This window comes from Beta vulgaris, chromosome 3 (genome assembly GCF_026745355.1).
Source record: "Beta vulgaris subsp. vulgaris cultivar EL10 chromosome 3, EL10.2, whole genome shotgun sequence".
NCBI classification, from domain to species: domain Eukaryota; kingdom Viridiplantae; phylum Streptophyta; class Magnoliopsida; order Caryophyllales; family Amaranthaceae; genus Beta; species Beta vulgaris.
Window position 1 is genome coordinate 19,624,916 of NC_079204.1, and position 14,557 is coordinate 19,639,472.

The 14,557-nt window shown below is 37.9% G+C and overlaps 1 protein-coding gene across 1 annotated transcript; it reads left to right on the top strand.

Annotated features, from left to right (window-relative positions):
- Positions 1-4,339: 4,339 nt before the first annotated feature.
- LOC104906972 (hydrophobic protein LTI6A) lies at positions 4,340-7,799 on the top strand. The gene is made up of 2 exons (XM_010695817.4): positions 4,340-4,532; positions 7,443-7,799. Exons 1-2 carry the CDS (start codon positions 4,446-4,448, stop codon positions 7,524-7,526), a joined length of 171 nt encoding a protein of 56 aa, XP_010694119.1. The 5' UTR covers positions 4,340-4,445; the 3' UTR covers positions 7,527-7,799.
- The last annotated feature ends 6,758 nt before the right edge of the window (positions 7,800-14,557 follow it).

The window sequence follows — 14,557 nt, forward strand, 5'->3', positions numbered from 1 at the left end:
ACCTTTCCGTAAGAGATAATCTAAAACATTAAATTTAAATTCTTCATCCAATTTACCAATATAAAAGCATCACAATTGTTTCTTTAGTAGAGTAATATTCCAACCCTAAACGAAATCCGATGGCTCAACATCTTTAATAACTGATGCTCTTGTAAATTTTAATTTGACCTTCATCTTAACACTATTCTTGGTCTTCAACCAATGAGTACGATATTCTACATCTTCAACTGCCAATTTACCAACGACAAAGGAAAACTGAAAAACAAGTACATGTATATATATATGGTTCCCCCATTACATTATTAATTCAATTTTACTCCCTTTATTTCTCTCTCCTACTTTAAACCCTTTTTATTTGTTTATTTATCTTAACCCCTTTCTCTCTCCTACTTTACCCACCCCACACCCCACACAAATGGATCCTCCTTCGTATCTATAGGAACAGTAACAAGGAAGATCTTTAGGAAACGTAGGGAGTAAGGAGCATTCTCAACTCTAGGGGGGGGGGGGGGGGGAGGGGGATAGTGAGCCCCATGTTTCTCGAGGAGGTCTCACAACGCTACTTAGATCTCTAGTAGGTCCAATTATCGTTACTCAACCATTTTCAGGCTAAGTTAGTAGGACGCTCCTTTTATGATCGAGGAGGTGCTAATGAACAAGTTTCTCGACTCGAGGGGCTAGCGAGCCCCATGTTCCCTGAGGATGTCTCACGATGCTACTCGAATTCCGAATAGGTCCAATTCCCATTCATCGACCGTTTTCCGGCTAAGTTAGTAGGACATTCTTCTTATGACCGAGGAGGTGCCAATAAACAAGTTTCTCGACTCGGGAGGCTAGTGAGCTCCATGTTTTCCGAGGAGGTCTCACGATGCTACTCGGATCCTGAGTAGGTCCAAAGTGTCGTTAATCAACCCTTTTCCGGCTAATTTAGTAGGACGCTCCTCTTATGACCGAATAGGTACCTCGAGAGATGTGCTCGACTCGGGGGGGCTAGTGAACCCCATGCTAGGTCGAGGAGGTTCATTTGTTTGCACTTAGCTATTTTCGCTAAGTGACAGGGTACTCCTAGCATGGCCGAGGAGGTACTACGAGAGATGTACTCAACTTGGGGGCTAATGAGCCCGATGCTATGTCGAGGCTGTTTGCACTTATCTATTTTCGCTAAGTGAGAGGGTACTCCTGGCATGGCTGAGGAGCTACCGCGAGAGATGTGCTCGAGTCGGGGGTTAGTGATCCCCATGCTAGGCCGAGGAGGTTCATTTGTTTGCACTTAGCTATTTTCGCTAAGTGACAGGATACTCCTGGCATGTTAGAGGAGGTACCGCGAGCGATGTTCTTGACTCGGGGGGTTAGTGATCCCCATGCTAGGCCTAGAAAGGAAATTTGTTAGCACCACTCGGATGTCGAGTAACCGCAAATGATACTTGGCCGTTTTCTAGCTAAGTCGGTCGGGGGGCTTCTCTATGATCGAGGGGATGCCTTTGGAGAAGTTCTTGACTCGGGGGATGAAGAACATCATCATACCTCCATAGAGTGTATTCATTGGACCAACGGAGGGATTCAAGCATTTATCCCTATGTTGGATGAACGGATAGGGAAGCCTCGTTCCTTCCTGAACGGTCGTCTAGCGGAAACTCAGAGAGTCTCCTGGTCTGGAGTGCCATGTCAGTCTCGGGAGGGGGGAGGGTTCAAGATTACGCCTTGTTTCTAGGTGCCTTGATGCGCGGGACCCCCAAATGTTATGTTTTCTAAGGCCGAGCTAGGTGAGCCTCACGAGGGATCGAGATGAAATTCTCGAGTTGGGAAGACACTCAATCCTCGAGTTGGGGAGAAGCCCCAAATTTCTCGAGTGGACACAACGTTATCCATTTGATCTTGTTAGGAGACTGAATTAGGCTCACTCGATTCTCCGAGTTGGCCCTCAAGTCTCTCAAGTTGGGTGTTGAGATGCTTAGGAAAATTTAGGCTAGGTCTTGAGCCCCTTGGTAAGGCCGAGAAGGGTAATGCACCAGCTCGGGGGTGAATGAGCCCTCCATAGTGATCCCCTGTGGGAAGGCCGAGAAGGGCAATGTAGAAATTCGGTGGCTAATGAGCCCTCGATAATGATCCCGAGTTGGGTGTTGAGATACTTAGCCAAATTTAGGCTAAGTGTTGAACCCCCTAGCAAGGCCCAGAAGGATAATGCACCAACCCAAGGGCTAATGAGCCCTCCATAGTGATCCCTAGTTGGGTGTTGAGATCCTTACCCAAATTCAGGCTAAGTGTTGAACCTCGTGGCAAGGCCGAGAAGGGTAATGCACCAACTCAGGGGATAATGAGCCCTCCATATTGATCCTGAGTTGGGTGTTGAGACACTTAGCCAAATTTAGGGTAAGTGTTGAAACCCATGGTAAGGCCGAGAAGGATAATCCACCAACTCGGGGGATAATGAGCCCTCTATAGTGATCTCGAGTTAGGTATTGAGATACTTAGCCAAATTTAGGCTAAGTGTTGAACCTCCTAGTAAGATCGAGATAGAGAATCATGCGCAAACTTGGGGAAACTAATGTTCCCCGTGCTTCTATAGAAGATGTCTTTAATTTGGAGATGTTCTCGACTCGGGAGGCTGATGAGCCTCATGCTTCCTTAGGAGGTATGTCTTGTCCGAATAACGCCACTCGTATGTCGAGTAGGTACCAGTATGTGATACTTAGCCATTTTTCACTTAAGTTCGTTGGGGCACTCCTCATGACCGAGGAAGTGTCATTGGAGAAGTTCTCGACTCGAGAGGCTATTGAGGCCCGTGATTCCCGAGGATATTCTTACGGGAACGAAGTTGCCTCATGCTTCCCAAGGAGGTATCTTTTGTCGGAACGACGCTACTCGGATGCCGAGTAAGTCTGCATAAGCAATACTTATCTATTTTCAGGCCAAGATAGTTGGGGCACTCCACTCATGACTGAGGGGGATTGCTGCCATTGCGATTGTTGTTGGTAGACTCCCGAGAGGGAGCCTCTCCTTTGTGCTTGTTGGATCTGAGAGGGGTCCCTTCTCACTTTCTTCGAGGGTTTGTGATGTGAAAGTATTATTTGGAGATCCTTCTCCACGACTTGCTCCAAGATTGCCGACAACTAACTTGGCATGTGTCATGATCCATATTACACCAACTTGTTACTACGAAATGTCTCCTTTTCTTCCCGAGCTTCCTCCCTTCTACTTTGAGTGGAGTTAATTGGGCGTGAAGACGAGGCCCTTGGTTCGGTTGCGGCATGTCGACTAGGAGCTCTTGAACACTTCAATGAATGTCTAGTTAAGCTGATCGACTATCCTCTCTTGGTTAGTCGTAGTGACTAACTAAGGTGGATTAGAGGAAATTAGTTCGAGAGGTTAAGGCTACTCTAGTCTTCCCGAGGGGTAGATCCCTCATCGTCCTAATGAGTTGGTTCTACACTAGGTGTGATATGACGACATGATGGGAGCTCTTCGACCCAGGTGAAAAGCTCTTGTCTTTCTTCAATCGGGTGCCATGTTGCTCTCGGTATGTGACTTTGAGATGTAGTATCCCCACAGACGGTGTCAAACTGTTTCTGCCTATAAACTGTCAAAGATTATTGTAGTGTTGAGTCTTGAAATCCCGAGAAGGTCTGAAGAGTCGAGGAAGGGTCTCCGACGATCCTGCAAAATACAATGAAAAATTGGCTCGGGGGTATTCCCGAAAAAGCCCCTCCGACGCTCAAGTCAGTGTCGGGATTGAGGTAGATAGAGAAAGTAAGTAAATGTAGAGAGAGATACTCTGGTTTTTATAGGTCAGAATTGAATACATTTGTCTGGTGAGACAACTCCTATATATAGAGGAGGACACCTCTAATAAATGAGGGCATTTTAGTCAATTTCAACCGGTTGAGGATTATGCATGTTTCCTAGAGGTAGGGATATTTTAGTAACTTCGCCATAAATAGGTCAGTTCAGGAAATGGACCTAAACAATATATATATATATATAATATATAATATATATATATATATATATATATATATATATATATATATACAAAAACTTATTAAATTCGTCTCAATGTGTAAATAAAAAAATTTAAATTTTGTAATTTTATTAATATATAAAATAGTCACAAATATACTTTCAAGACTATGCAGAAAACAATTGAAAAGCCTATTAAGCAGCAAAAGGATGAGAACATGCAAGAAACTATTGAAAAGCTTATTAAGCAACAAAGGGAGTACGTAAATGGGAAAAAAGTTAAAAGTGGAACACGTAAAAAAAAATCGGAGTTATTGTTTTTTTCCTGGTAGCCTGGTAGGTGAGTGCTTATTTGCTTATATAAAGAGGCCAATACCTTATCTCTTCTCAAACATCCGTCTTATTCTCTCTCCTGCATTGTGTTTGTGTTTGTGTAGCTCTCACCAGAAATCTCTTCTCTAACCAAACCAAAATCCACAGAAACAAGAATGTCAGAGTCAACAGCAACTTGCATTGACATACTTCTTGCCATTATCTTACCTCCTCTTGGTGTTTTCCTCAAGTTTGGCTGTAAGGTAAATATCCCAAAGTCTTTACACTAGTTTAACCACTTTCTTTTCATACATTATATTTTAGTAAGCAAGATATTTTTCCCCTTTATTTTTCTATATGTTAGAAGTTAGTAAGTACTATATAGTTTAATTACATAGGACTATAGGAGTAATAAATATTATTTTCCTCTGATAATTGATAAAATGAGAACAATGTCTGCTTTAATTTTATATTTTGGTTAGCAGCTTGTGTAGCTGAGATCATTTATACCATAATTATTTCTTGATCTTGAATAATTTTTATTATTCTTGGGTGCTAGTCATAATATTTTATATGAACCTCATAAGTACGTTCTTTAGGAGTGTTTTACGCTTTTTGATCAACTGAATTAGAATTGTTATAATTTTGGATGAAGTATGTAAATATTTTTGCCATAAGAAAATATTGAAGTACTTCATGTAATAAAACAAAAAAAAGGCTGAAGTAATAAATTATATATAATATATCTGATCTGCAATAATAGTAAAATCATGCTCACATGTTTTATATTTTGCATAATTATTAGTATATTACTATTACCTTCTACGTCTCTTTCAAAAATTTCATTTCGATTTTCAAAGTCAAATTCTCTATATTTTGCGAATAAATTCGCGGGTAAAATCTTATTAAATGTATCAATTTATTTACAATATTAACTTTTTATAATTTGTACTTTTGCAATTAAAAATTTTGAAGGGTAAATTTGTTAGATGAAAATAGTGCTAAATGCAAATGATTTTCTTAGAAGAGAAAGGTTGTAAGTGCTTATCAAGTAGTTGGATTCTCATGCTGGTGTAGGAGGTTGATAAGGCAGATATGAGAAATATTATTGGATTTTGTCTTTTGCGAAGGAAACATAAACGTAGAGACAGCAATTTGGAGTTCTGATTAGTCACATTTTCTACTTAGTTGTTAGACGATTAGGTATTTTAGTCAACCAACTAGTCAGTGAAATGACTTCTAGGAAGAATTTGTTAATGAGCTAGAAGTCTTTAACTTTTTTTTTTTGAAAGCATAGAAGTCTAACTTTTACATAGTACTAATTAATAGGTAGAGAGTTTGTTTTGTAAAAGATCGCATACTTTTAAATTAAAATTAGGCAATGATAAGTTTAATATTAAAAAAAGAATTAGCCCAATAGTGACTAGGGTGCAGTGGCGGATCCAGAATTTCACTTACGTGGGTTCGGAACCAATGACGTATTAAACAAAAAGAAGACCATATTAAAGAGGTTTTTGCGGGGATATATCTGGATAATATGGCATTTTATGGGGATATATCTCTCACTAATTTTTTTATGATATATATTAACCTAAATTTAAGTTCTATTAAAAGATACCAAAAATCCTATTACCAGCACGGAAGTCAAATTTTCGGCCTTTGACTTAATAGGAACTCGCGAGTGAGCCAGAAAGTGACAGTCAAGAAGTTGGAGGAAAATGAAGGTAACTGAAGCAATTGAATATTACACACTATACAAAGAGTAATTAAACAAGTCAAAGGCCGAAAATTTGACTTTCTCGCCGAAAATAATGTTTTTTGTACCTCTTAACAAAACTTAAATTTAGGTTGGTATATCCCCACAAAAAAAATTAGTGAGGTATATCCTCACAAAATGTCCTACTACCTTGGTATATCCCCACAAAAAACTCCATATTAAATTGATCAAAATATATTATACATCAATTAAATTATAGAATTATAACCGATAACTAAGGAAATAGCTTTTGTGGTTTAAATTAACATTAGCACATACAACACTACCTACTAACAAATATTTATTCGTTTATGGTCCACCAAATCAATCTCATGGGAATTTAATAATTTTAATTTATCAACCATTCTAATAATCCAATTTGTAAAAAAAAAAAAAAAAAAGTTACTTACCCAGCTTCAAGTGAAGAAGCTACATAAACAAGACAAAAAATACCCTACTACGTACTACCTGCTAAAAATCGGGGAAACATAAAAAAGAAAAGAATCAAAATGTTGCTTGATATCCTCGAACCTACGTCGAAGAGACGCCTGACCACACACGCGAGTTCGCGGACCACTAAGCCAAATTCTACTAAACTTATATAATAGCACGCGAAATGTATTTAATATATATTCTATTTTTTTTTTAAATTTTTTGACAGATTTTTTTTTTTTAAATTTCGTGGGAACCCACTGTCTGAACCCACGCTAGATCCGCCCCTGCTAGGGTGTTGTTTGGTTGGAAGCTATTTCCCTTGGAAATACATTATGGGTGTTGTGTTAGGTTGGAGGGAAATAGGAGAAGCATAGGAAATACAAATTCCAAGGGAAATAGAATTTCCCATGAAACATAAGAAATCACTCACCAAGCCCCCCCTTGGTGAGTAATTTCCTAGGAAATGCAATTTCCTATAGTGTCAACCAAACAATTTTGTCTAATTCCTAAGAAATTAACAAGGGAAAGAATTTCCCATGAAATGTAAATTCACATGGGAAATTACTTCCCTTGTGAACCAAACGAGGCCTAAGTTAATTTCTTTCGTTAACTAGTTTAATCCATTCAGTGATTGAGTCTAATTTTATATTAAAATTAGAGCGTCTCTTTTAATACTTTTTGATAGTTAGAAGTGTAACTTTTATACAGTACCTATTAATTTTTTGGGTTAAGATTTTAAAATTTTAATTGTCTATTCTTTTCAATATATAATGAAAATAATAATCATATCGCACCTTTTAAATTCATATGTATATTAAAACGTCTGATTTCGTAGTTGTTTGAAGATGGATTTTGGAGATAAAAAAAAGTCCAGTAAAACACTATTTAAGTGAAAAGGCTATAGTGTTAAGGTCGGCTTCAAAATTGTCGAATTTTGAATTTTAAACTTTTACTAAGTTTAACTTGCCTAAATGATTTGCAGGTTGAGTTCTGGATCTGCCTAGTGCTGACATTCTTTGGCTACCTTCCTGGAATCATTTATGCTGTTTATGCCATTACCAAGTGATCATGTTGATCCATTGATTTCTTCAAATTTGCGAAGCTCGTGCGCAGATATTTTTCGTAGATCAGCCTTTGATAATTTATTGGTTCATCTATTAGATGTTTACTACTACATTCTGTTTCTTAATGTATTTCAACATTTTTATTAATTTCGCCTGTGTTCCTCCTAGTGTACTTGTTTTTCCTCTGTTAAAAATATGCAGATTCGAAGTCTAAAGTTGTTTAACTTGGATCTTTCTAATAACCCTTGATCAATCCAAAGTTTATTTTTTTTTCACCTTCCTTGTAATGCATATCACACTGTTCACACAAAAAAAAAGAAGGAAGAAGCATATGGCAGTAATTATATTACTATCATAGTAGCAAAGTATTTGCATGTCAACTCCGAGTCTCCTATCCTACAATTAAGACGTGGGAGGAAACATCAATCCTTTGAGTTTGCATTACCTTTAAAAAATTATGATTTGAAAAATCTGACATTATTTTAGAAAGGATAATAATGATAATGGAGTTCACAATTTCCTTTTGGTAGGATTGTGACTTGTGAGTGTGTAATGGAAGCAAATTATAGACGTCGATGAACAAAATTAATAGAATTGAAAATATGGTAAGAAAAGTAATGTAAATGTACACACAATATTTAGAACAGTCTTAGCGGAGCTTGTAGCTAGAGAAGGTTCTTTTTTCTAAAAAAAAAAGTGTGTGAGAGAAGTTTAATTTCAATGGATTACTCATCGGCATGGAGTAGAAGACAGTTCTCGAAGATGATAAAAGTAAGCGCACCTCCGTAAATTGCAAGCAAAGTGACACAAGCAAGGATCGTGTAATATAAGGATGGTGAAGAGTTTAAGGCCTTGTTTGGTTGTATATGGGAAGTCATACTTCTTAGGAAATTATTTTTTCCATGTATTTAAAATTCCTAGGAAGTGTAAAATTGTGTAAGGTTGGTAATCGGAAGTAGAACTTCACCTAGGGGGACCTAGGTAAGTAACTTCCTCCATTTTGGAGGAAGTAGAACTTCCTAGGAAGTGTAAATTCCCATGGTTTTGTCAACCAAACAACTTCATATATTTTCACTTCCTACGAATTTGCACTTCCCACACAACAAGAATGTCAGCCTTTAGCGTCCGCAAAAATCGGACGCAAAAAACACGGAATCGGACGCTAAATATATTAGCGTCCGCCGACGGACGCTAAACAGCTGATGCAAAACCCTTGGTCGCTAATTCAACAAATAGCGTCCGCCTAAATATTTAGCGTCCGAAAGTTCGAATTTAGCGACCGCATCATATTAAGTCGCTAATTAGCAACCGCCTAGAGCAGACGCTAATTAGCAACCGCCAGATCAGTCGCTGATTAGCGACCGTTAGACGCAGTAATAAGATATGAAATGATGCAAATACCATAATTCTTTTATTAAGGCAAACAAATTAATCAATTCAATTATTATTGACAATGAACGTAGATACAAGTAAAAAAATAATTCTAGAACTAAATTCTAGTACACTTAGAACAAAATCTAATACAAATCTCATATAATTACATGTACACTTTAAACTCCACAACAAAAATTTGAACTCAAACGCAAATCTGATAACCCTGCAAATCAACAAAAACAAAGAAATTAATGAAATTAACCAGAAAAAAACAATTATTAACAAGAATTAAAGAATAACTAATAAATCTGGAACCTATTTTTCCCCAACCCCAACCCGACCCACCACCCAACCCCCCATCACCCAGCCAAAATTTAGACAGAGGTATGATTGTGTTTTCACAAACTTTAAAAGTGATGTTAGCACACATCACAAGTAAGAGATATGGGAGCATAGCAGGCCTCCTCACCAAAGACAATCTCGAAAGGAGCCATGTTTTCAGCCTCAGCAGTGTGTGTTTTGTGATACCTCTAGGTAATCTATTCCCATTTTTTGCATATTATCCTGTATATTGAAAGGATTCCATGACAACACAATTAATAGGAACTTCAATTTCCATTTAACAATCTCAACCTCAGAAATACATTAGTATTACAAGATATAAGATTTTTACTGTATGATTGAAAGACATAGAAACACACTCACCAAAAGAGTTTATCTGCCTATTGATAGTAGTTTGAGAAGTAAAGAAACATCCAAGTTATCAAACAGGGGCATAAGTACTCATCATATTCATCCTAATCTTCGTCAGCATCATTCCGGAAGTCATATTCAACCACCAGCCCCAAGTTGTCAACAAGTTTGTGATGCTGGAGACACCCTGCGCACTGATAAAAACAGGGCCAGTGGTTACAGTTGACAATTTTCAGTGGCAAAAGGTTAAGACATTCAGAACATAAAGTTTCAAAGGAAATAAAAGGTTAAGACATGTAAAATCATGTCGCTTACAAGGTTGAGCAAAGTCCAAAGCATGACTCGATGACAGCACAATTAATAGGAACTTCAATTTCCATTTAAGAGAAACAATTATATTAAGTTAATTAATTTCAATTAATTAAGAAGATTTAAAAAATACCCAGAAAAATGTAGTAGTACTAAGTCCAATCTAAGTAGGAAAGAGAGAGAAAAGAGTTGTTAATAATAATAATAAGTCTACGCTAAGAGGTAGCCATGTGCTTTAATAAGAGGAGGTCAATAATCAATATGTGTTATAAATCTAAGCTAAGAGGTAGCACAATCATATACCATCATATAAAACCTAAACCCTAACATTGCAAAATCAGATTCTCATAAAATTGAAGAGAAATGAGAAATCAGTGATCATCACCGAATAGGCGGCGAAGGTGAGAAGCGATGATTCCAGAAGAATCGAGGTCAGAAATGAGCAATGGGTATTATATCAACTTAGCTATTTTGCAAACTCAAATCCAAGACAATTAAGTATAAAACCAATTTTTAAAAAGTTAGAAATATTCTTCCTCCCTCTCAGTTGACTCTCAATGGCAAGTGATATTAAGAAAAATGCTCAAACTCCAGCTGCATCCTTGAGTCCCACTTTATTGACAAATGACAATATTTCCGAGATGGTGCAAGTGCAGCCTTAGTCAATGATAAAAATTCTCAACCTTGTCAGTAGGCTTGCCAACCCTCAAAAATTATTCCCCTCACCATCATCATCTCTACTAACTCTGCCTTCCTCAATCTACAGGAAGATTAAGCTCCTTTGATTCATAATTTTCTCAAAGATTGACAGTTTAAGTAGATAGATTGAAGGATACAGAAGAGACAAAGTGGCACAGAACTACATAGCTGCCTAAATGAGTTGAGAAGCAGGGCTAGCTTCTAATCCCAAATAGATCACCTAGCCTTAGCACGCAATACGCATAGGAGGAGAACATACGAATCAACTACTGCACACATATCGACATCCCAATCGCAAAGAAAATCTCTTCAACATTAACTAAACCTCCACAAATATAAGAAAGTGTATTCACTACTTCATTTTGCATATTTCTCATTTCTCTAGTATTATTATAACCACATTATTGAAAGTTTATAATTATGTTATTTATGTTCAAATCACCCTTCTCAACACTATTATTATCGCCCCTATCAATTGATTTGACTTGGTTGATGCGATTGAGGATAGAAGAGTGTTCATCTTGAAGAGCAGCCCAAAAAACAAAAATTCCAAAAAAGACGAAAATTCATGCCCAAACACCAGATCTGGAAACAACATTCATAAAACAAGAAACAACTCAAAATCTCAAAAAAATCAAAAGATGAAAACCCAAAAAACAAAGACAAAAAACCCAAAATCGCGAAATTGAAAAATTGAATAACCAAATCGAAAATAAAAACACACAAACAAAATCTCAATACCGAAGACTCAAAAATATAAAGAAAAATCGAAAAACAAAAAATTTAAAAAATCTTAGGGAATTCAGATCTAGGAAAAACCGAAAAACCAAGAACAAGAAAACGCAAAATAAATTAAAAAAATAAAGAATCGAGAAAATACACTACATAATCAACAATCAAAACAAAAAAAACAAATTTATTAGTTAAATCTGAGTAGAAATACCTGATTTCGTGAGATCTGAAAGAAAGAGAGGCACCAAAATGTTAGATGAGAGTGAGGAAGAGAGAGAAACGTGAGATGAGAGTGAGGAAGAGAGAGGCGTGGGTTTTGGTCGACTGGAGGTATTTTTTTTAATTTATACCTCTTATTTAGCGTCCGCCATTCGGAGGGTATATTAAGTAAACGGACGCTAATTAGCGTCAGCTTTAATGAACGGACGCTAAATTTCAGAAAGCGGACGCTAATTAGCATCTGTCGTTTATCGGATGCTAATATTATACCGTCCGCTTATATTGTCGGACGCTAAATTCAGACACTAAAAAGGCGGATTCTTGTTGTGCCATGATCTATTTTGTCAACCAAACAAGGCCTAAGACATGTGCTTTTTATGAAAGTACTGCTCAGAAATTTTCAGAATATATTACTAAGGGAAATTCTGCAATTGACAAAAGTCAATCAGGTGCTGAAAACCCCTCCTTTACAAAATAATCTCTCTTAGAGTAATGAGACATACTTCACTTTTGAGGCCCAAAATTCTAAACCCGTCTTCTACTCTACTTTTGTCTAATCTACCCAATCAATTTGTCATTAATCTGACCAAACCCTTTATTTTGAATCCCAATTTCTTTTCTGTTCCCCATCTTAAAACGTTACAATTAAACATCATTGTACTATATGAATTTCCACTCTCACCCTGACATCACCACGTGACATCCTTTTAATCTATTGGAGGTCACAAGTATTTTGTGTCGATGATTAGTGATTATTCAAGAATGACTTGGGTAATTATGATGAAGCATAATAGTTAGGCTTTCAAGAACTTCAAGCAGTGGAAGGCTTTAGTGGAAAATCAAGCTGAAAGGAAGATCAAAAGGCTGCATACTGATAATGGTCTGGAATTCTGTTGGCCTGATGTTGTGCATGTGCATGCTAAGTTTTGATGATGAAAAATAATATAATATGTTAGTTTCATGTCACCTACTTGTCGAACTAGAGTATAAGGCGATTTGGGTTGTTAAGGAGATAAACCTTGATGCTAAATTAGCAGGAGAAAAATGCCTATTGCAGATTAATGAGCTTGATTAACTCCGATTGAATACCTATGATAGTTCGCGTCACTACAAAGAGCGCACTAAGAGCTGGCATGATAAGAAAATTTTGAGCAAAAAGTTCTCTATTGGTGACAAGGTTTTATTGTACAACTCTAGACTAAAACATTTCCCTGGTAAGTTTAAGTCTATGTGGTCTGATCCATTTTTTGTCACTAACACTAACAAGTTTGGTTCCATTGAGGTGATGAATACAATAGGTGAGAAGTTCAAAGTTAATGGGCGACATACAGGAATCCCTGTTGGATCTGTGGAGGAATTATATCTTCAACCCCCATCCCCTTCTACTTGAGGGATGAAGCATTATGGTCGTGAGGGACCTTTATAAACCAGTGCTAATCATGAGGCAACCTGATTTCTTTCTTTTCTTTTCTTTTCTTCTTTTTATTTTTTTAGTTTTGCTATTTTGTGTGGTTTGGTGAGAGAATCAGAGGGTACTAATAATAGGTTTAAAGCTACATGTGTACAGGATTGTTAAATCAATTGAAAAAAAAAACTCAAAAATATCGAGGCAATCACTTATTTAGGATATGCCCGACGCCATCAGGCGGCCCCGCGCGATCGGGCCCACAACGAAAAGCCAAACAACTGGAAAAATTAGGACGCCCGATCGGGTGGAATCTCCGTCATAAATTCGATCGACAAAACAGAAAAAGGCAGACACCCCGATGATGTCGGGCTACCTCGCCCGATCAGGCCCGCAATCAAAATATGGAATTGCAGAAAAAAATATTCTCCCTGATTCCATCGGGTGATGGGCGCCCGATCGGGCCTGAGACCAAAACTAGGCGGATTAATAGAGAAACATTTCGCCCGATGGGGTTTGAGGCAGCGGACGACTTTCATCAAGTTGATTTCACTCACTTTCTCTCACAGTCTCTCTCTCCTTCAAACCCTAACCCCCAAATTCCCTCATCTTCTTCCCCAAAAATCACCCTCCACCATTGAAGCACTCCATTCAAGCTCCTCAAACCTTCACCAAATTACTTCCCTCATCACATCCTACCAAGTTCTTATTCCATCCTCTTCACTTTCTTTTACTCTATCTCTCACCTCTATCTTCTTCCTCCTCCTTTCCACCATTAAAGTGAAAGTGAGTAAGTTAAAGCTTTCTTCCCTCTTCCACCATTTAAGTCAGCAGAAATGTGTCAATCTTTAGGCATCCAAGCAACATGTTTACAAGGCGGTAAAAATCCGACACCGGGTCACAATCACAACCACCACCACCGGCCATCCCCGGGGACGACACTTTCCCGGATGTTATCTTCACCACAGAAGAGCAGCGGGAATGGTTTCAGCGCCTGAAAGGGCGCGAGGTGAGTCCTATTACTTTTTTGACATTGAGTTTTTTAAGAAAATTAGGCATTTCCTCCAAATTCAAGGATTTTATGAAAATAATCGGGATAGAAACGTCTTTTCCTATGCATGTTAATACATATCCCGTACTTGTATATGAGTTCTATAGTAGTCTAACGGCCATCAAACCCCGAACCAGACCCGTACATATGTATCATATTGACTACTTAACCAGGATTTCCGCCTAACCCTCCCGAAGTTTGCTAGAATACTCTGCATCCTATGTCGGGGGACGAAAATGATTTCACCCTCCAACATTGTCACGCAAAATTTATCCACCAACCCATCTTCAAAATTTGGGTACGGTTCATGTCAAAAACATTGTTTGGGTGGGTAGAAGGACAATTTATTCGGGGGGATGAATTATTGCAGTTATATGCATCGAGGGACCTTTCACCGCTTTCACCATAACATACCTCATCATGTTGCACTCCAAATGGAGCGTATCACCATCATCTTCTCTAAGCGGCGAGCCGATGTCACATTGACCTCTCGTACTATAGTGAATCGGGGTTAGTCAATCTTTTTACCCGGGAAATCTGGTTTCGATGAT